The sequence below is a fragment of the Petaurus breviceps genome, unplaced genomic scaffold, assembly GCF_028583685.1.
Source record: "Petaurus breviceps papuanus isolate PSGF00001 unplaced genomic scaffold, PetGlider_PUasm1.0 567, whole genome shotgun sequence".
Lineage (NCBI taxonomy): Eukaryota > Metazoa > Chordata > Mammalia > Diprotodontia > Petauridae > Petaurus > Petaurus breviceps.
In genome coordinates this window covers 9052315-9073497 of record NW_027186383.1, presented here as the reverse complement: position 1 = coordinate 9073497, position 21183 = coordinate 9052315, and the positions used below count along the sequence as shown (strand labels likewise).

General features: G+C 41.9%; 1 protein-coding gene across 1 annotated transcript in view; it reads left to right on the top strand.

Annotated features, from left to right (window-relative positions):
- CAB39 (calcium binding protein 39) overlaps positions 1 to 21183 on the top strand; it is a 109509-nt gene that overhangs the window by 42403 nt on the left and 45923 nt on the right. The window contains exon 2 of the mRNA XM_069103250.1: positions 15953 to 16110. Within this exon, the coding sequence (XP_068959351.1) occupies positions 15997 to 16110 (114 nt within the window). The 5' untranslated portion in view covers positions 15953 to 15996. The remainder of the gene's footprint in view (positions 1 to 15952; positions 16111 to 21183) is intronic.

The following is a 21183-nucleotide window of genomic DNA, read 5'->3' as shown; positions in this document are numbered from 1 at the left end:
GTGTGTGTGTGTGTGTGTGTGTGTGTGTGTGTGTGTGTGTGTGTGTGTGTGTGTGTGTAGCAGTGATAGAAAGTAAGCTTCTTGAAGGCAGGCTGTTTCACTTTTTTCTTTGCATTCCCAGGGCCCTACAAATAGCAGGTCCATAATACAATGTCTTTTGGTTGATTAATTTTTAAGGCAGGGGAAGTTCTTAGCACAGTGCCTGGTACACAGTTAGAGTCATATAAATGCTTTTGTGGTTGTTATCATCATTGTCATTATTACCATCGCTGAGCCAAGGTTCTTGACATGTTCAGGTGAACATAAAAGATTAGTTCAGATTACTTGTCCTTCCAGCTTAGTCTTCTCTGATACTTGAATGAATAGGAAGACTGTGATTCTCCAGCTTGTGTCCAGGTTAGCTCTAGGTGATCCCAGGATTCTGACTTCAAGCCAGCCATTCATATCCGAATATACTTTTAGACTGCATTAAATTTGGATTAGAAATTGAAAGCTTCCTATCAAAAAAGATTGCCTTTGGTTTTCTTCATAAATCTATTTCAACTTTTCTAGAACTTTGTCATGACATGGTACAAGGCAAAGGGCATTGGCTTTCAAGTCAGAGGACTTGGGTTCAAATCCTGCCTCGGATACCATCTGAGTGACCAGGTGGGCACTTGCCTGAATGACACCATCTCACCTCCCTGGGCCTCAAGTTTCCTTATGTGCAAAATAAAGGGACTAGACCAGATGACCTGAGGTCCCTTCCAGCTTGACATTTAGATCTCAGAGTTGGGATCAGATAAAGAAGAGATGAATAGTACTTAAGAGTTAACAGAATGCTTTCTCCACCACTGCTGAATGAGCTCAGCAGTAGAAGAATTATTCCTATTCTACAGATGCTGAACGTGGGGCTTTGGTGAGCTTAAATGATTTATCTAAGGTCACATAACTAGCAGGGGAGTAAAGGGAGCCAGGATCAAAAATCCAGTTCTCCTGACAGATAATATTATTCTTTTTATGTCTTCAAAATAATAGAATAATATTTAAATTTTTGTGTGCATAGACACATACATTTTAAACATTGTTGAATCATTGACTTAATGTTAGTATTTGCTGCTTTAGTCCTTTGATTTGGTTTAGATTTAGGGCTCTTAGAAGCTGTAAAGTACTTTTAAATGTAGGTTGTGTGCTATACTGTAGTTCTACATATGGTATGTAAATGCTTTGGGGGGGGAGGGGTGGGGACAGGGAGGAGTCATTATGGACCAGAACTAGGGAACTCAAATTGTAGGACAAATGAAAAGAAATACGTTGTTAAACAAGTTGTGGGATGTTACCCCCCCTCCCCAAGTGGTAGCCCCTGAAAAATGTAAGTATTTTCCAGGGAGTTTTAAATAAGGGTATAGACAATAGGTTTGCAATGAAAAGATAATAATACTTAGCTGTGTGATTTAGACCTTAATTGTCTTCTTAGGTCATTGTTCTCTCTTCCTTCCCAAGAATCAGAAAAACTAGGTTTGAGTTTAGGCTCTGTTAGCTGTGTGACTTTGAGCAAAACACTTAGCATTTCTCAGAGCTTTCGTTTCCTTATTTGTAAAAATGTGGAATAATCTTGCTTTCTTCCATGGAATTTTTTAATGAGGATCAGATGAATGTGTATGAAGGCATTTTGTAAATAAAAACTCACCCTGAAATATGAAATGGCATTTTGGTTATGGCCACCTAGAGGGCAAGAGGACTGTTCCTAGGTTGTTCCCTTTGCAATTTGTAAATATTTGGCAAATAGAGAAATATATTACCTTAACATCCATATCAGGACACACAGATAAGGTTGTTTGAGAGTATTTTGCCTCAGGTTTTTAATATAGGAATCTATGAAAATGAAGCTTTTGATATTTAATTGAAATTTACAGCTGGACATAGAAGATAAAATTGTTTCATCTACCACCCGTGGGGAGATGAACAGCTAGATATTTAAAAACAAATGGAAGGACCATAAAAATGTACATACCCACCAATAGCATTTCTAGGACGGTATCCCAAAGATATCATACAAATGGAAAAAGAGCCTACATGTACAAAAATATTTATAGCAGCTCTTTTTGTGGTGGCAAAGAACTTGGAAATTCAGGGGATACCCATCAATTGGGGAATGACTGAACAAATTGTATGAATGTAATGTAGTACTATTGTGCTCTAAGAAATGATGAGCAGATGGACTTCAAAAAAACCTGGAAAGACTTGAATGAACTGATACTGAGTGAAGTGAGCAGAACCAGGAGAACATTGTAGGTAGTAACAGCCAGTGTGCGACGAGTAGCTTTGATAGACTTGACTCTACTCAGCGATGCAAGATTCTAAGACAATTTCAAAAGACTCATGATAGAAATGCTGTCCACATCCAGAGAAAGAATTATGAAGTCTGAATGCATATTGAAGCAAACTATTTATTTTCTCTCTTTTTTGTTTTGTTTTGTTTCTTCTTTCTCATTGTTCATTCTCCTGGTTCTAATTCTTTGCAACATGACTATTGTGAGAATGTGCTTAATGTGAATGTATATGTAGAGCCTGTATCAGATTGCACATGCTGTCTTGGGGAGGGGGAGAAAATTTGGAACTCAAAAATTTTCTTTTTTTTTGAAAGAAAAAGAAAAAAAAGCTTGCGAAAAATTAATTAATTAAAAAAAAAAACAGTGGATGAAGGAAATAGATCCTTCTGGGCACCCTGTCAGCAGTCTTTGCCTCTGCACTTGTGGCTGGAGTGCAGCTCCAGCTTATGGAGCCAATTTTGAAGCTATACAAGTGCACTGGCCTCATTTCCCTTCTTTCTCCAATAGCAGAGATTTAATTATTACAGAATAGCAAAGTAATTAACAAGAGGAAAATTCTTCCATGTAGAAAGGCAGGGGTGGGGGCGAGCTGGACTGAAGTTGGAAAAGAGACTGCTTCCTAGACAGCTCAGTGGGGTCCCTCCTGAGGCTTTTCTTGCATTATCAAGAGTTGCACGATACAGAGCACTTGATGCTTAGCCTGTAAATATCCTTAGTTTGATTTTACTCTGTGATGGTGACTGCCTTACTCTGCCTCCTTCCTCGCAGGATCTCTGAAAGGCTTCTGACTGGCTTTGATTCTCTTTAAGTAAGACATTGTGATGATATTTTAGCCTCTCAGAGACTTTCTGCTTTCATTATTGTGCCTTCCTTCACAGCTCAGATAGTGCTTCGTCAGGGAAGCCTTCTCTAATCTTCCCGGACGCTCGGGCTCTTTCCCTCCAACTTTCTTGTTATGAAGCATTTATTAAGTACCTGCCATGTCCCAGCCACTGGAGACACAAAAAAGGGGCAGAAAAGTCTGCCGTCAGAAAGAAGTCACACACAGTCTGATGGAAACAACACACAGAAGTTCTGTACGAGCAGGATCTACGAAGGATCTGTTAGAGATAATCTCTAATGGGCATTGGGAAAGACTTCTGGCAGAAGATGGGGTTTTTGCCGGGACTTGAAGAAAGGGAAGTCAGGAGGCCAATAAGGGCAGGAGAGAGTCCAGGCACAGGATGCAGCTAGGGGAAGTGTTAGGAAGTTGGGAGCTGAAGGGGCAAGGGTATCTTGTTCAAAGGAACAGTGAGGGGGCAGAGTAACTGGATGGAGAGTGCCTGTTTTCCTTGCGGGTCCTTATCTCTGTTAGAATGTAAGTTTTTTGAGGACAGGGAATATTTTGCTTTTGTCTTTATGTCTATAATCCCAGAGACAGTACCTTATACATTTGTGTTGAGTGGAGTTCTTGAGTGTTTGCTATGTTTTAGATATTTTCTAGGCCCAACTAAAATCCTATCTTCTACAAGAATCATTTCCTAGCTCCTCTTAATTCTAGTGCCTTTCCTCTGTTAATTGTTTCCTGTTTATTCTGTACATAGTTTGTATATATTTCTTTGCATATCGTCTCCCTCCATCATATTTTGAGTTCCTTGAAGACAGGGATTCTTTTGCCTCTTTTTGTATCCCCAGTTTTTAGCACAGTGGCTGGCACACAGTGGGTGCTTAATAAATGTTTATTCATAGGTTCTGGATAGGTTAAGTCAGATCAATTTCATTGGGTATTGATTTAGAGCTGGAAGCAATGTCCACAACATCCACCTAAAGTTCAAAAAGAGCATTATCTATAAAGAAAAAATGCTAGAGGCTTTCCAGAGAGATGAAGATTAAATTATATAAGAATGCCCATTATTCCCATTATTATTTTAAATTGTTCTGTAAATTCTGGGTAGAATAATAAGACAAAAAGAAAGCAAGAGACTAAGCATAGGTAAAGAAGAAACAAAATTATCGGTTTGCAGATGCAGTGATTATCTGCTTAGAAAACCCGAGATTCAATTAAAAATTAATTGTAATAATAACATCAGTCCAGTGGCAGAACACACCACAAACTCACACAAATCATTCACCTTTCTGTTTATTACTATTCCAGCAGGAAATAACTACAGACTGTATGGAGTGGTCCATCTAGTCTAATTCCTTCATTTTACAGATGAGTAAACTGAGGCACAGGGAAGGTGAATGACTTGCCCAAGATTACTTAATGCTGAGGGACAGAGGTGGGATCTGAAAGCTCATCCTTTGACACCAAATGCAGGGCACTGTCCACTGTGCGGTGCTGAAAGGCTTGCCATTATTCTGCTGCATGAAGCACTGTTACATGTTATCTTTATTATTGAAGTAGATGAAGAAACACTCTGCCTTTTTATTGTAATGCATTTAATTCGTATGTTGGCTTTGTGATGAAATTCATTTCCAACCCAGCCAGCTGGTTTTTCAAAGCGTCTAATGCTGGCTAAAATCTCCCATTTTCACTTAGACAACTGGTGAGAGAGTGAGTACTTCAAATCTGTGGTATTACCTTTCCCTTCCTTGGTGTAGATAGTAACTTAGCCAAACTTTCTTATCTTTTGTGATTCTTGTCCATGTCCTCCAGTAAATCTTCCATAGGAGATCCACTCAGGCTCTCTCTAGGCAAAGTTTAGAACTATCATCATTACCTAGTCTGCTGTCAGTGATGCTAATATTTCATATTTAAAGGCACCATAAGAGTACCTTCGTTAATCCTGGAAATCCTTTCAGGCCTGTCAGAGAAACACCATTCTCAGTATGGTTATTTCCCTGTCTTTTATCAAACAAGTGGGATGGTGCCCACTCCCCCAGCCATTACAATCAGAATTATTTGGAGCATAGATTTAGCACTGAAAAGGGATGAAGTCAGCTAGTGTAATTCTCTCACTTGACAGATGAAGAAAATAAAGCCCAGAGATTGAGCCCACAGGTGGTCAGTGTCAGTGTCTGGATTTGAAATCAGCTTCTCTGACTGACTTCAGAGTCAAGGGTCTTTTCACTGTGGCACGTTATTCATCTGAAGAGTGAGCTTTTTTTTTTTTTTTTTAAAGCAATCAGGGTTAAGTAACTTGCTTAAGGTTATACAGCCAGGTGTTTCTGGGTGGGTGCTAAGTGTCTGAGCCCGGATTCGATCCCCAGGTCATCCCGATATCTTACTTGAAAGGAGATGGTTGGGCAACACTGAGTTGGATGAGCCAGCTTTGGAGGGTTTTTCCAGTTCTTAAACAATGTGAAGCAAAGGGCCTTGTTATATTGGGAATTTTGTATGGAGAAAGATCTCGTAGGAGCAGATTTCTAGGCCAGCAGAGGATCTTCAGAGAGTGCGAATTCTTCGGGCTTTGTGGATCCTTTATTGTCATGATGCCATCTTGAAAAGCTTTCTTTTCAAGCAGTTAGGATCAGACATCTGGCGTAAAAAAGATTGTTTAAGTAGTCAGTCAAGCATTTCTTAGTCAAGTCTTTTATGTGGCAGGCCCTATACTGGCACTGGGAATATACAGAAGCAGAAAAGAGACAGCTTTTGCATTGACCCTGCTTAGATTCTTTTAGGGAAACAGCTTGTAGATATAGGAGAATATACAAACAAAACACTAAGTGAATGTAACACAGTAATTTTGGGGTGGGGGAGATAATATTTGCTACTGGAGAATCAGAAAAGGCCTCAAGCAGGAGAGAAGGATTCTAAGAAGAGATGAGAAGTGAGCACATTTTAACTATAGAGGACAGTCAGTTCAAAGGCAAGGAGAGGCATTGTCCCCATTGACTAGACCATAGGACTTATGAAGGGGAGTGATGTGTAATGAGACTGGGAAGACAGTCGGGGCTCAGGTCATGATGGGTGTTATGGCGTTGAGAGCAGTTTGTCTTTGACCCTCAGGGTAGAAGAGAGGAAATGGCATTAAACTTTAGGATTGTCCCTGGTCACTGTGTGGAGGAGGATGGAGGGGAGAAACTGGAGGCAGGGGGGCCAGTTATTAGGGGCTTGCAGTAATGCAGGGAAGACTTAGGAAGCCCTGAACTAGGATGCTGACTTTGTGAATGAGAGAAGGGTGGTGGGTGGGGATGAAGGGAAGAGGTTCCATGGAAGGTGTGAAGAGTCAGAGATGACCTGGGTGTCTGGAAGGATCATGTTGGTGGAGAAGTTAGGAAGAATGGGCTATATGGGTAAGGAAACGGGATGAATTCTGCATTGGACATGTTGAATTTGAGATGCCTGCAGGAAGTTCAGGTGGAGAAGTCTAATGGGCAGTTGGTGATGTGGGATTGGAGTTCACTAGAGAGACCAGAGCTGCCATATAGGCCCCATCTGTGTAGAGAAGATAATTGAACGCATGGGAACTGATCCAGAGGGCATTTCATGAAGAATATACATACTAGATTTTCAGGCTAACTGTTGTGTTACGAATTTTCTATTAATAATATTTTCAGAGAAGGTGTAGATGAACACTACCCAAACGTTTTGTCATGTTCTATTCACGAATGTCATTTTGCCTCTTGTCTCCTGTGTTTGGAATCATCAGGAACTTCATAGAGAATAGATCTTGACTAACTCTCCTAGCTCTTGGTTTCTGACTCTGGCTCCCTCTGATCAGAGGAGACTGTCCCCCTTTGGTTTCTCTATTTTCTTGGTACCAGGTCTTGTCTGAACATTCTAGGAATTGGATAATTTGATGTAGTGAAAAAAGCACTGAACTTGGAGCCAAATGTCCCACTCATTCTTCCTAGCTCCATGCGGGGGCAAGTCCTTTATCTTTGCTGAGTTTTAGTTTTCTTCTTTGTGAAATGGGGATAATATTAAGTGTAGTATGCGGGGCAGTGTGGTGTAGGCCATGGTGAGGCAGCCTCTGGGCCAGTGGTGTGAAACCCCACTAGAAACGAGCCCACTAAGCTCTTCAGAAGGATTCCTGCATGCCACTTAGGAACTTTGGAAATACACATTAACATTCTCTAGGCTCTACTTTTATTTTGTTAAATATTTCCCAATTGCATTCTAATTTGGTTCAGCCCATACTCAGGAGTGTTGCTGGCGGAATGTTTGTTCCTTCTGCTCTAGGCAGCTCTCTAAGTTGCAGAGAAGGTGCCTGCATTGCTAGGAGTTTCTTCTTTACCTGGAAGTTCCTGGAGCCAGTGAAGTCATACATCCTGTTCCTTTCCCCTTTTCCTTCTATCCCTATTGTCAGTCATACCCTACTTAACAGGACTTAATGAGATGATGAAAGTAAAACAGTTTTCCAATTTTAAAAGATCTGAATTGTTAGCAATCATAAATAATAATAATAACAATATTTTCAGTCATTTGGTCTATAGGCGTTTATCAAACACTGTTTGCCAGGCGCTGCACAGAGCTGGGGGGACAGAGAAATAGAAACAGCCACAGCCCTCAAAGAGCTCATATTCCGATGGAGGAGGCAGCTCGTAAATAAGTAGGCTTCAAGGGGAAGGCGCTAGTAGCTGGGGATCTGGGGGAGTTCTGCTGAGGGGGACTAAGCGGCCTTGATGAGGAGGCAAAGCATTACAGGCACAGGGGTAGCCAGTCCAAAGGCATGCTGTTGGAACGCAGGTTGGGATACATCTTGTTGAGGAGCTGCATGCAGGTAGGCCCCGGCAGCTGCGTGATCTCTGTGTGGAGGAAAGGAAGCATAGAGGAAGGTTGGAAAGTTAGGAAGTGACCTGTCTGTGAAAAGCTTTAAAGGGCAGAGGAGTTGGTTTTGGAGGCCAGAACCACCAGAATTTTTTGAATAGGAAAGTGATCTAGTCAGCCCTGAGCTTTAGGAAAATGACTTTGGGAGCTGATTGGAGAATGGATTTAAGTAGAGAGAGACTTGAGGCCGGGAGTCCACGTAGGAGACTGTTGAGGTAAGAAGCATGGATGATGACCTGTAGCAGTAGCTGTGAAAATGGGAAGAAGGGGACGTACATGAGAGATGGGCAGATAGGAATGATGAGGGCTGGCAGCAGCAGCCTGTGTACTGGTTACCCCATGCCTGCTGGGGGGTGGAGCAGGCGAGAGGGAAATGGTGAGGAGAATACTCGAAGGATGGGAATTACCCTCGCCAGTGAAGAGGAAGGACATCCAGTGCAGTATGTCCAAAAGGCAGTTGGTCTGGGAGCCTGGAACTCAGGAGAGTGATTAGGGATAGATATTAGAGAGTTGGGAACCATCTGCTTAGAGATGATGATTGAACCTCTTGGTGTTGATTGCATCACTAAGCAAGATGGTATAGAACTGAGGTTTTTTGTTTTTTTGCTTTTTTTTCCCCCCACTTTGGAGGGGGGAAGGTAGGGCAATTGGGGTTAAGTGACTTGCCTAAGGTCACATGGCTAGCTTTGTGTTAAGTGTCTGAGGCTGGATTTGAACTCAGGTCCTCCTGACTCCAGGGCCAGTGCTCTATTCACTGCGCCACCTAGCCACCTCCAGAACTGAGGTTCTTAACCTCATGTTAGCCCATGAATGTAAAAAAAATTTAATTATATTTCAATATAATTGGTTTCCTTTAAATCCTTTTTTTTTTCATCTAAAAACATTAAATCTGATAAAGTGTCTGTAGGTTTTAGCAAACTGTGAAGAGACCTAGATGAGAGAAGTTGTAAAGGTGCCAAAGTGGGGAATGAAGATGGTGCTGAGCTTGTGAGCCTGGGTGACTAGGAGAATGGTAGTGCTGTTCTTGATGTTAATAGGCAGGTTGGGAAGAGGGGAGGATTGGGGGGGGGGAGCAGATAATGAGTTCTGTTTTGGATATGTTAAGTTTGCAGTGTCTGTGGGATGTCCAGTTAGTGATGGCTGCCTGTGGCTCAGGGTATCTGCTAGGTGACATATATAAATCTGGGAGTCACCTGCTGAGAGAAGATCATTGAACTCCTCAGTGGTGGTGAGATAATACAGAAGAAGAGGGCGAAGGAGAGAACCTTGGAGGAAACCCCTGGTTAATGGGTGTGAGCTGAACAAAGGTCTAGCCGTGGAGACTGAGGGCTGCTCAGATTGGTAGGAGGATGAGAACCCAGAGAGAGCCGAGTCCTGAAACTGGAGGGAAAGAAGCCTGGCTCCAGGAGAAGGGACCTGCAGTATCAGAGAGCATCCAGGGACACCAGGATGTAGGAGGGCAGGAAAGGCCATTGACTATGGCAGGAAAATAAGTGGTGACTTTGGAGAAAGCAGTTTCAGTGGAATGATGAGGTCAGAAGTCAAATTGCAGAGAATTTTGAAATGTGTGAGGGTCAGATTGTATGATTTCCAACGGTCCTTTCCAGTTCTGTGATCCTTTGACCATCCCCTCCTTTTATATCAAGTAACACTGAAAGCATTTGGCTGGTTCAGAATGTTGGGTGAGGAGCCAGCCTCGCCATTTACCAACTATGTGACCCTGGGGTCAGTAAGTCTCTTTTTTCTGAACTCTTGTTGAGTTAACTGTAACACGTGGCTCATAATACCTGGCCTGCCTGCTTTCTAGCCCATGTGTGAGGATTGAATCAGAGGAGGTTATACCAGTGAAAGCACTTGGGGAGGTGGTTGCCTAAGTAAGGACCAAGAAATATTGTGGTTTCTGAAATGCTTCACCTTGAACTAAGGGACAAGCTGTGGTTTCCCAAATTATTTAAGCTGGTACATAAATAACAAAAATGACAAACATGTCTCATCCAGAAAATGCTGTGGGAGAAACAGCCTCTGTTTTTCCATTCAGGGATAGAATGTCTACTTTACAGTACTTGAGAGTATTTATGGTTTATCACTTCCTTCTGACCATTAAATGCAACTTTTCTGTTGGTGAATTTTGTGTTTTAAACTCCTAAAAATGCATTACATAGAGTAGGATTATAAATCAGAGGCACCCTGCCTACCTGATACTCCCAGCTCTTGAAAAATGTCTAAAGGACTTGCATTTCTGAAGAGGTGGGCTCGTTCTCCACTCCTCAGGCCCCCTGCCTAGCTGAGAAACACTCTGAAATGTGCTTTAGAAGTTTTGTGGAGGAGAGTTACTTTACATTTTGGATGTTTTCTAGAATCACTTAAGTTTTGTAAGTGCATACTTCATACTTTATGCCAGGTATCACCCTAGGCACAATGGATACAAAGAAAGACCAAAATGAAAGAATCCAACTGGAATTCAAGAGGCTGGATCATGAAATTGTTTGCAGTGACTTTTTTTGGAAAGAAATTCCTTAAAAGTTGAAGTTTATTGCACCACTGTGTAAGAGACTCGTTACTTCCAATCTAAAATCACTTTAAACATATAACTTTTTATGTCAGACTCATGTTAGTTTATTATGATATCTAGTTTTAAATTGTTTTAAGTTTGAAGGATGAGTTCTTTAAAATGATTTTGTGAATTGTGGTCTCACTTAAAATAGCATTTTCATGGCTTCTCTAAAGAAGTAGTTCCATCTTTATCATATTATATATCTCCTAATATTTCATATGAAGACTTGCCTCATTTTAGGGAATTTCATGCCTAACTCACTTTAATCACAACATACGTAGCTATTTCCTTTTAAAAATCTTCCAGATTGTAGTGTTGTTGCTAAAATGTGGCACCCAGAGCAGAACTCTGCCTTAGTCAGACCATAGCCAAAGTATTTTCTTCAGTTCTGGATTCCGCAGTTGAGGACAGTTTCTGACATCTTTGCAGTGTTTGAAGATTTCCAAAGTGCTTTACGTATGTTGTCTCAGGATCCTCAGAGTAACCCTTTGCTGTATAATCTCCATTTTGCTGATGAGATTCCTGAGGATGAGAGGGAGGGGGTTACACAGAAGCAGTAGGAAGTCTCTGAAGAGAAACCAGTTCTTTCTGACTCTGGATCTGCTTGTTCTAAGTGCTGTGCTGTGGGCCCAGGGAGGGCAACAAGCTTGGGAAAGACTTTGGGTCCACAACGTGGGATGACCTGTTGAAGGAGCTGAGCAAGAAGAGAAGATTGGAAGGAGCATAAGAGCTAACTTGGCAACATTCGAAGTCCTTCTTGTGAAAGAAGGATTATCTTTGTTCTCTTTGGTTTGAGGAGGCAGAACTAGGAGCCATGGAAGGAAAATCCTGAAAGCTTGTCATTGGAAGGGTGTGGTCAGCAGGGGAAGATGAGAGGGAAACATTGAGGGGCTAAGACCCTGGAGAGAGGAAGAAGAAGGCCTGAACTAGAGGGGCTTGCCTTGCCAAGAAGGAGACCAGAGGAGAGGAGATTGAGGGTACTCAAGGGCAGGATTGTCTGTTTTCTCAGTACAGTAGGAGATTTGGGGGCCTCTCCTGAAGGGGAAGGGGAAAGGGATTTTGTAATAGCCACTGTGGGAACAGGCTGTCCCTCCTCTCTGATGGTAGAGACAACCCACATACAAACAGCTACCCTCACTGGGAGGGCTTTATTAAGGAGGAATTCAAGCTCACACTTGAAGGAAGTCAAGGAGACTAGGCTGCTGAGATGAGAAGGGGGAGATTTCCAGACCTGGAACAGCCAGGGAAAATACTTGGAGTTCTGGAATGTTGTGTGTGATGGCCAGCAAGGTGGCCAGTGTCACTAGGTTGCACTTACAGGATGACTGTGCTCTGTTCTAGAATAATACCCTCCCATTTACGCAGCACTATACCAGCTACTGATGTTCATAAAGATGTCTTTGGATCATAGAGAGCCAGTTAAATTAGCTGCTCTCTATCCTGCCCTAGCAGTGCCCAGGCCCTGAGAGCCCCTCTCAAGTTGGAGAGACTTTGGGCGTGAGCCTGGCACTGGGAAGGAAGTCTAGACACATTTGGCATGACCAGGCTGGCTGCAGGGGCATGCATTTTTTAACCAGGCAGCTTTGTAAGATCGCTCAGTGAGTTGTAGTGTAGTTGTGGTCAGTCGATCCGTCAAAAAGCCTTTCTTCCTGTGCTAAGCTGGGGATGAGAAGGAAAACATGACCCAGCCCCCACCCTCGAGGAGTTTACATTCTGTAAGGGAGACAGCACCTGCCCCTGCCAAGATCTACTGAGTAAAGCCACAGTGGCGGGGAGGGGGCAGGTCAGGAAAGGCTCTATGAGGGACGTGGTCCTTGAGCTAAGCTTTGAAAGAGACAAGGAACTTGAAGATTCTCAGGTGACAGGGAAGGGCATTCCTGGCTTGGGAGACAGAACATTGGGAAGTCCAGTTTGGCTGAACTGTCCAGTGGTTCAAACCAAAGGTCGGTTGGAGCCAGTCGTGAAAGGGGTTACACGTAAGCCAGAGTTTGTACTTGATCTTCAGAGCTTATTAAACAAGAGTGTGTCTCAGGTCTGTGCTTGGGGACTGCTGGTCACAGCTGCTAGGGAGCTCTTGATTCTTCAGCTATTGGCTGATTTCTCTTCCCCTTCTTTGCCAAACTCCTAGGAAAATATCTCTCTACTGCTTATCTCCACTTCCTCTCCTCTCATTCATGACTTCACCCACCACTCAACTGAAGCTGCTTTCTCCAAAGTTACCAGTGATCTCTTAAAAGGAAAATCCAGTGCCCCTTTCTCATCCTCCTATCCTCAGTGTCCTCTGTGCATCTTGTGGCTGTGTGGGCTCCCCCTTCCTCTAGAATCCTCTTATCTGCCCTGAGTTTTCTCCTTGCTTCTCTTCCTGCATGTGTAACTGCTTCTTATCATGCATATAGTGTTCCCTTACCAGAGGTGTGTCCCAAAGCCCTGCCGTTAGCCCCTTTCTCTCAGTGTACTTTCTTAGAAAAGCTGGACTCTGCCTGGAGGCAGTTTGGTGGCACGGTGGACGGCATGCTGGGCCTGCACTCAGGAAGACCTGAGTTCAGATTAACCTCTGTCTGCCCCAGTTTCCTCATCTGTAAAGTGGGGATAATGATATCATTAGTTATTTATTTGTAAAGCGCCTTTCCAACCTTAAAGCATAAGATGAATGCTAGTGAGTGTTGATGGTGGCGATTTCATTGATCGGTTCTTTGCAAGCAAGCGACTCCCCAGGTCTCTCTATCCAAGGCTGATCTCTTCATGGAGCTCTAGTTCTGTGCTAGCTGCCTCTTGAATAATTTTAGCTTGACATCATGTTGGGGGAGTTAGGAAGTTTAGATAAGACCTGACCTGCCTTGAAGGAGCTATTATCACTTTTAGTAGTAGGCTAAAATCCCACCACATATTTCTGATAAACAGTATTACCTGACATTACAGGTATGCACCATAAAAAGGACAGTGTGAAGTCCAAGGGGAAAATGTCTTGTGGAAAACTTCCTGGAAGATGTGGCCTTTGAGTTGGACGGTATAAGAGAGGTAGGAATTGAATAGGTGAACAATGGGGACAGCTGTCCTAAGGGACAGCCTGTGTATAGGTTTGGGGGCTGGAAAGCTTGGTTCAAAGGCAGCAAATAAATTTTAAAATGTGTATTGTTTCCCTCTAAAGTTTTTATTTTTTATATGGAGTAACATGTGTGGGTATGTGTGAGTGTGTGTGTGGTGTGTGTATACATGTATGTGCTTGGTACACAGGTGGTAGAGAGAGCTCCTGGGCAGAACCACAAACTAGGAAGGCAGCACAATGAGTGTGATTTCTCTCAGTGGCCCATTCTCTGCTTCCCCCAAAGGGGGGCACTGGCAGAGAGCAGTGACAGGCTCAGCACAGCTTAGGGCTGGCAACCTAAGGAGAGTGGCTGTTTGTATCTACCAGCATCATTAACCTCTGCCTCTTTAGTCCAATATTTGGAGAATGGGGGCCACAATTCTTTTCTTTTCCTCTTCCTACAACTGACCTTAGGTAGAGTATGACTTAAGACAAGGTCTACCACCAAAAGGTCCTTTGGCCACCCTGTCTTCAGTCTTTTTTGGGGGTTGTTTTTGTTTTGAAATTAACACTCACACCCCCCCCCCTCCCCAAATAGTCATTTCCATATCCAAAGTGGGATACAAGAAGAGGTTTGAGCAGCCCAGCAGGCTTCCTTCCAACTTGGTTAATCTGGCCGGCTTTTCTGGTGGCCCATCTTTCCTATTGCTGCTGTGTTTCTGGCTGATATTGGAGGCTGGAAGAAGTCACTTATTGAAGTTCCTCATTGAGTTTCTTGCTAATTATTTGGTCTGGGTGGGGGCTTCCCCCTCCTCTCTTGTTTTTTTTTTTTTCTTTTTTTTTTTTTGTTGTTGCTTTTTTGGAGGGGGGAATGCAGAGCAGTTGGGTTTAAGCGACTTGCCCAAGGTCACACAGCTAGTAAGTGTTAAGTGTCTAAGGCCGAATTTGAATTCAGGTCCTTTTGACTCCAGGGCTGGTACTCTATTCACTGCTCCACCTAGCTGCCCCAGCTTGGTTTTTTTTAAGTTTTTTTTTTTTTTTAATGTGTGAGCTGAGCTACCTGCCTGCATTCAGACAGGCTACCTTGCCCTCAACTCCCTGTATTATATTCTACTGACTAGAGATTCCTTTGAGCTACTGAGCAAGCACCTTTGAGAGGATTAAAGGAGGAATGAGGTAGGAATGGTGTTAGTCACCCATACCTGGGTTAGTTTAATCCAGTTCCTTTTCTCCATACCAAGTTAATATATGTCCACCAAGAAAATGGGAGGGTGGAGAAGGGAAAACTAACTAGAAGTAATTTTGCCTTATGGTCAGAAGAGGAGAGTCCTTGGTGACTTGTTGCGTTGGGAGACTTTGGATAGCAAGAGGACTGAGCCAAAGTACAGAGTTCTGAGAAGGAAGTTGTAGTAGTAGGTTGTGTCCTTCCTGCCCTGCCTTCTGCCCCCTCCCAGTGCCAAGGTGTGATTGGACTTAATGAAGGTCAGTAGAGAAACCTGATTGTTTGGGGAGTGGGTGGATGCCTTATAGGTGGCACACCTAGGACGGACCACAGATTGAAAACACTGTGCCCGCTGTGTGCTGCCTAGCTCAATGGCACTCAGAGGCACCTTTTAGCATAGTCAGTAACGAGTGGAGGAACCGAAAGCCAGGGAAGTCAAAATGTCAGGGCTGGGAGGGAGCCGAGAAGAGGGGATGTTGGGGCTAAAAAAGGAGCCTCAGATTATGGAATGTTTTCTTTCTCTACCAGCCCTGACACACACTGGCTCTCTGATCCAGGCCAGGTCATTGAAGAGTGCCACAGACAACTCTCTTGGACTTTAAGGTGTAGAACAGGGGACCGCCTATCTGCACAGATGGAATTCACAGTACATAAGAGATCACAGGAGACTGGAGACTCATTGAGCCTTTCAGAGAACTCTCAAAGATCAGGAGCTTTTTAAAGACCCCCTTGTGCATTTCAGCTAGGTGGCTTTGCCTGGTTGAGGTCACAGATGAATGACGCCAGACAACTTGAATGGCCCAGAGCCTGTTGTTCTTCCTCATCTGGGAAGGTGGGACCATGGTGGCAGGCCCCACCTTCTCCCATGGGCGTTGTCTGAATAGAATGAAAGTGCTGTGGAAGTAATATTTATCGAGAGTATTACGATCACTAGCATGATTTCTAGTGGTAAAATTTATTGGTGGTCAGTGCTGGTTTTCCTGATTTCAGACCTTAGTTAAATGTCAGTGTTTGCAAAGTATTAGTTCTCTTAGGCTAGACTCTAGAGTTTATCAAACATGAAACTCCTTTGTGTTATTTATGGAATTCAAAACCCACTTTTTTCTGACTTTGGTTTGTGGTGTTTTTTTTTTTTTGTCCACAGATAAAACAGGAAAAGGAGACAGAAGCCCTGTATAGCTTGCAGTCATGCCATTCCCATTTGGAAAATCTCATAAGTCTCCAGCAGACATTGTGAAGAATCTGAAGGAAAGTATGGCAGTTTTAGAGAAGCAAGATATCTCCGACAAGAAAGCAGAAAAGGTATGGATTGGCTTGATTTTATGTTGCACATCTTTTGGCTGTGTGAAATTGCGTGGTGATTCAGAAACTTTAAATTCCAATTAGACTCATTCTGGCTTGACTTTTAAATCTGTCAAAATTATTTTCAAATAGTAACCACAGGATTTTCTTATGTCATAGTTAAGCATTTTTGGTAATTGTGTTGTCAAATTGGGCTTTACAGTGTGTTTTATTCTGTATTTCCTTCAGTGAAAATAGTGGCCTTTTCTAACCCCAGTGTTTTATGACTTGCCTGTATTTTCTTGGAGAGATTCTCATTCACTGATTTGAATTTAAAAACTCTTTAGTATTTTATTCCATAATTTGTGGTGATCTGTAGTACCTTTACCTGGAATTGATTTAAAATTTTTGTTTTCCTGGAGATTCTCTTTTTAAAAAAGCATCATTTTCAATTGACAAACATTTATTGCCCTAGGTTCCCCCCCCAAAAAAAAACCCAAAACAAAACCAAAATAAAAACAAAAGAGAAAGACATTGTTAAAAATATGCATAGTCAGGTAAAGTAAATTATCTCTTTGGTCATATCCCTAAATGAATGTCTCCTAATGCATTCTGAGTCCTTGAGTCTTTTCCCCTCTGTTAGGGGGTGTGGCTCTTCTGGAATCATGGTTCATACTTATATCGATGGTGCTGTTATTATATAGAATATTCTTCTGGTTCTATTCCCTTCATTCTAAATCAGTTCATATAGACTAATTATGTCTGAAACTGTCCATTTTATAATTTCTTGTGGCCCAGTGTATTCCATTTATAAAGATTCTCAACAACTCTGGGTTCTGTATAGAGCAGTATTTCATTGAACCTTCAGAAATTTCTGGAGGATCTTGCCATCTTTATTATTTTTTTATTTGGCATTTTATTTTTCCCCAGTTATGTGTAAAGGCAGATTTTAACATTTCGTTTTTAAAACTTTGAGTTCCAAATTCTCTCCCTCCCTCCCTATTTTCCTCATTGAAAAAGCAAGCAATTTGATATAGGTTAAACATGTGCAGTCATGCAAAACATTTCCATAATAGTCATGTTGTGAAAGAAAACATAGACCCAAACCAAACAAACAAAAAAAACCCTCAAGAAAAAACAAAGAAAGTAAAAAAAAAAGTCTGCTCCAATCTATATTCAGAGCCCATTAGTTCTTTCTCTGGGGATGAACAGCATTTTTCATCCTAAGTCCAGAGTTGTACTGGATCATCGCATTGCTGAGAATAGCTAAGTCATTCATAGCTGATTATCTTATGATGCTGCTGTTACTTTGCCTTGTACATTTCACTTTGCATCAGCTCATGGAAGTCTTCACAGTAAGTTTTTTCTGAGAGCATCCTGCTCATCATTTCTTATAGTACAATAGTGTTCCATCGTAATCTCATACCACAGTTTGTTCACTTGTTCCCCACTTGAAGGGCATCCCCTCAATTTCTAATTCTTTGTCACCAGAAGAAAAACTGCTATAAATATTTTTGTATACATAGATCCTTTTCCTTTTTGTTTTTTATCTCTTTTTGGATGTAGACCGAGTAGTGGTACTGCTAGGTAATAGAGTATGCATGGTTTCATTTGGGTATATTTCCAAATTGCTCTACAGAATAGTTTAATCAGTTCACAACTCCACCAACAGTGCATTCATGTCTCATTTTTCCCACATCCCTTCCAGCATTTCTCATTTTCCTTTTCTCTCTTGCCAGCTAATCTAATAGATATGAGGTAGTACCTCAGAATTGTTTTAGTTTGTATTTTTTCTCCAATCCAAAGTGAGTTAGTGCATTTTTTTCATATGGCTATAAATAGCTTTGATTACTTCATCTGAAAATTGTTCATTATCATTTGACCATTTATCGATTGGGGAATGGCTCTTATTTTTATGAATTTGACTCAGTTCTCTATATGTTTGAAAAATAAGGCCTTTATCAGAGAAACTTGCTTCAAAATTTTTTTTTCACAATTACTATTGCTAACTGTATCTCCCTCTATCCTACCCTCCTACTTATTCTGTTCTCTCTTTCCTTTCACCCTTTCTCTCCCTCCACAAAAGTGTTTTGCTTCTGACTACCCCCTCCCCCGATCTGCCCTCTCTTCTATCACCTCCCCCCCTTTCTCTTATCCTCTTCCCCTCCTATTTTCCTGCAGGATAAGATAGATTTCTATACCCAATTAAGTGTGTCTGCTGTTCCCTCTTTGAGCCAAGTCTGATGAGAGTTAAGGTTCACTTACTCCCCCTCACCTCCACCATCTTCCCCTCCACTGTAAAAGCTTTTTCTTACCTCTTTTATATGAGATAATTTACCCCATTTTACCTCTCTCTCTCTTTCTGTTTGTTCTAGTATGTTACTCTTTCACCCCTTAATTTTATTTTATTTTTTTAGATATTATCCCTTCATATTCAACTCATACCTGTGCTGTGTCTATATATACTCCTTTTAGCAGCCCTAATGAGAAGGTTCTTATGAGTTACAAGTATCATCTTCACATGTAGGAATGTAAACAGTTTAACCTTATTAAGTCCCTTGTGATTTCTCTTTCTTGTTTACCTTTTTATGCTTCTCTTGAGTCATTTGAAAGTCAGATTTTCTATTCAGCTCTGGTGTTTTCATCAGGAATGCTTGACAGTCCTCTATTTCATTGAATATGCATTTTTTCCTCTGAAGGATTATACTCAGTTTTGGGGAGTAGGTGATTCTTGGTTGTAATCTTAGCTCCTTTGCCTTCTGGAATATGATATTTCAAGCCCTCCAGTCCTTTAATTTAGAAACTGCTAAATCTTGCGTTACCCTGACTGTGACTCCACACACAATACTTGAATTGTTTTGTTCTGACTGCTTGAAGTATTTTCTCCTTGAATTTCTCTGGAATTTGAAGCTGTAATAGTCCTGGGAGTTTTCATTTTGAGACCTCTTTCAGGAGGTGAATTCCTTCCCTTTCTATCTTACCCCCTAGTTTTAGAATATCAGGGCAGTTTTCCTTGATAATTTCTTAAAAGATGATGTTTAGGTTCTTCTTTTGATCATGGCTTTCAGGTAGTCTAATTATTTTTAAGTTATCTCTCCTGCATCTGTTTTCTAGCTCAGTTTTTCCAGTGAGATATTTCACATTGTCTTCTATTTTTTTTTTCATTCTTTTGGTTTTATGTTATTGTTTCTTGATTTCTCATAAAGTTATTAGCTTCCTTTTGCTCAATTCTAATTTTTAAGGAAATATTTTCTTCTGTGACCTTTTGTACCTCCTTTTCCATTTGACCAATTTAACTTTTTAAGGAGGTTTTTTTTCTTCAGTGATTTTTTGGGCCTCTTTTTCCAGTTGGCCAATTCTGCTTCTTCAGGCATTCTTCTCATTGACTTTTTGTACCACCTTTACCATTTGGCCTAGACCATTTTTTAAGCTGTTATTTTCTTCAGTATTGTGTATGTGTGTGTGTGTCTGTCTGTCTGTCTCCTTTACCAAGCTGTGGACTCTTTTTCCATGATTTTCTTGCTTCTCTCTTCCCAATTTTTCCTCTGCCTCTCTTACTTGATTTTCAAAAACATTTTTGAAGTCTTCCATGGCCTGAGACCAACTCATATTTTTCTTGGAGCCTTTGGACATGGGATATCTTTTTCTGAATATTTGTTTTGATCTTCCTTGTCACCATAGTAACTTTCTATGGTCAGAATTTTTTTTTTTTATGTTGCTTGCTCATTTTCCCAGTCACTTTTAACATTTGTTGAAGTGAGGCTCTGCTTCCAGGGCGGAGGGGGCACTGTCCTGAGCTTCAGGGGTTTCACGCAGCTGTTTTTAGAGATGCTTCTAGGGGCCTGTAAGTGTTCAGTTCTTGCAAGGTGGTCTGATCTAAGGAGAGGTGCTTACTCCCTCCTGGCCCTTGCTCTGGTCTGCGAGTGACCACAAGCAATCTTTTCTGTCCTGGAACTGTGAGGAGGGTTCCTGCTCCACTGTGGCCGCAAGCTCTGGTGTGCCAGCGCCCCTCCTCACCCTGGGACTGCCTCCCAGGACCAAGACCTGGATCTGAGTGTGGGCAGAGCAACAGAGCCTGCCTCAGTGCCAGCAAAGAGACCCCTGTAATCTCCTTCTGACCAGTTGTTGTCTCACCCTCCTACTGTCTATGGGCTAAGCACGCTGAAATCCGCTGCTGCTGCTGCTACTGATTGAGTCTCTCCCAAGGCCTGCTCCTGGTTTGCTGGGGCCAGCTTGTACTGGACTGTGCTCCGCTCTCTCCCGGGGTGACAGACTTGTCCTGTTGACCTTCCAAGTTGTCTTGGGCTGGAAAATTCTTTTTCTGGGTTCTGCCGCTCTTGAATTTGTTTAGAGTCATTATTTAAAGGTCTTTGGAGGCGTTTGAGGGAGAGCTCAGGCGAGTCCCTGCCTTTACTCAGCCATCATGGCTCCAGCTCTCTGGTGCCATTTTCCAGATGGTCCCAATCTTTAGATAATCTCTCTTTCATCGGACATTGTTTAGGGCATCGTCTGTGACACTGGCAGGCACCTTTGGCAAACCTATATCTCCCACTTTTACATCTTCTTTGATATTTAGATCATTAGAGGACCACTGAATAAAGCTAGTTCTGTGGATTGATATATCAGTCCAAGAATCTTATGCAATCTTTATGGAAAATCTAAGGTTTTTCTTTTTCTCTACAAAATAATCAAGAGAAATCGAGTAGTGTTTTATATTCTTTGCACCAGGAGTTCTTAACCTTTTTTGTATCATAGATCCCTTTGGCAGTCAGGCGACACCTTTGGACCCCTTCTCAGAATTTTGTTTTCAATTCATAAAATAAAATACATAGAATTTCCAAGGAAATAAAAATCTGATTTTTCATCCAGCCTCACCTACCTTGCGGGGTAGGGCCCATGGACCTTAGGTTAAGAACCCCTCATGTAGATCCCTCTCTCATAAGTTATGTGGTCTGTCTTGCCTTGTTATATTTTTTATCAGTCATACTCTTAGCATGTGCGTAGATTTTTATCATAAAGGTATTTTGGAGATGAGAAAGTAGGCATGGAGGTCACTAATTGCTGATTACTAACCCTAAAGGTTTTTGGTGGAAT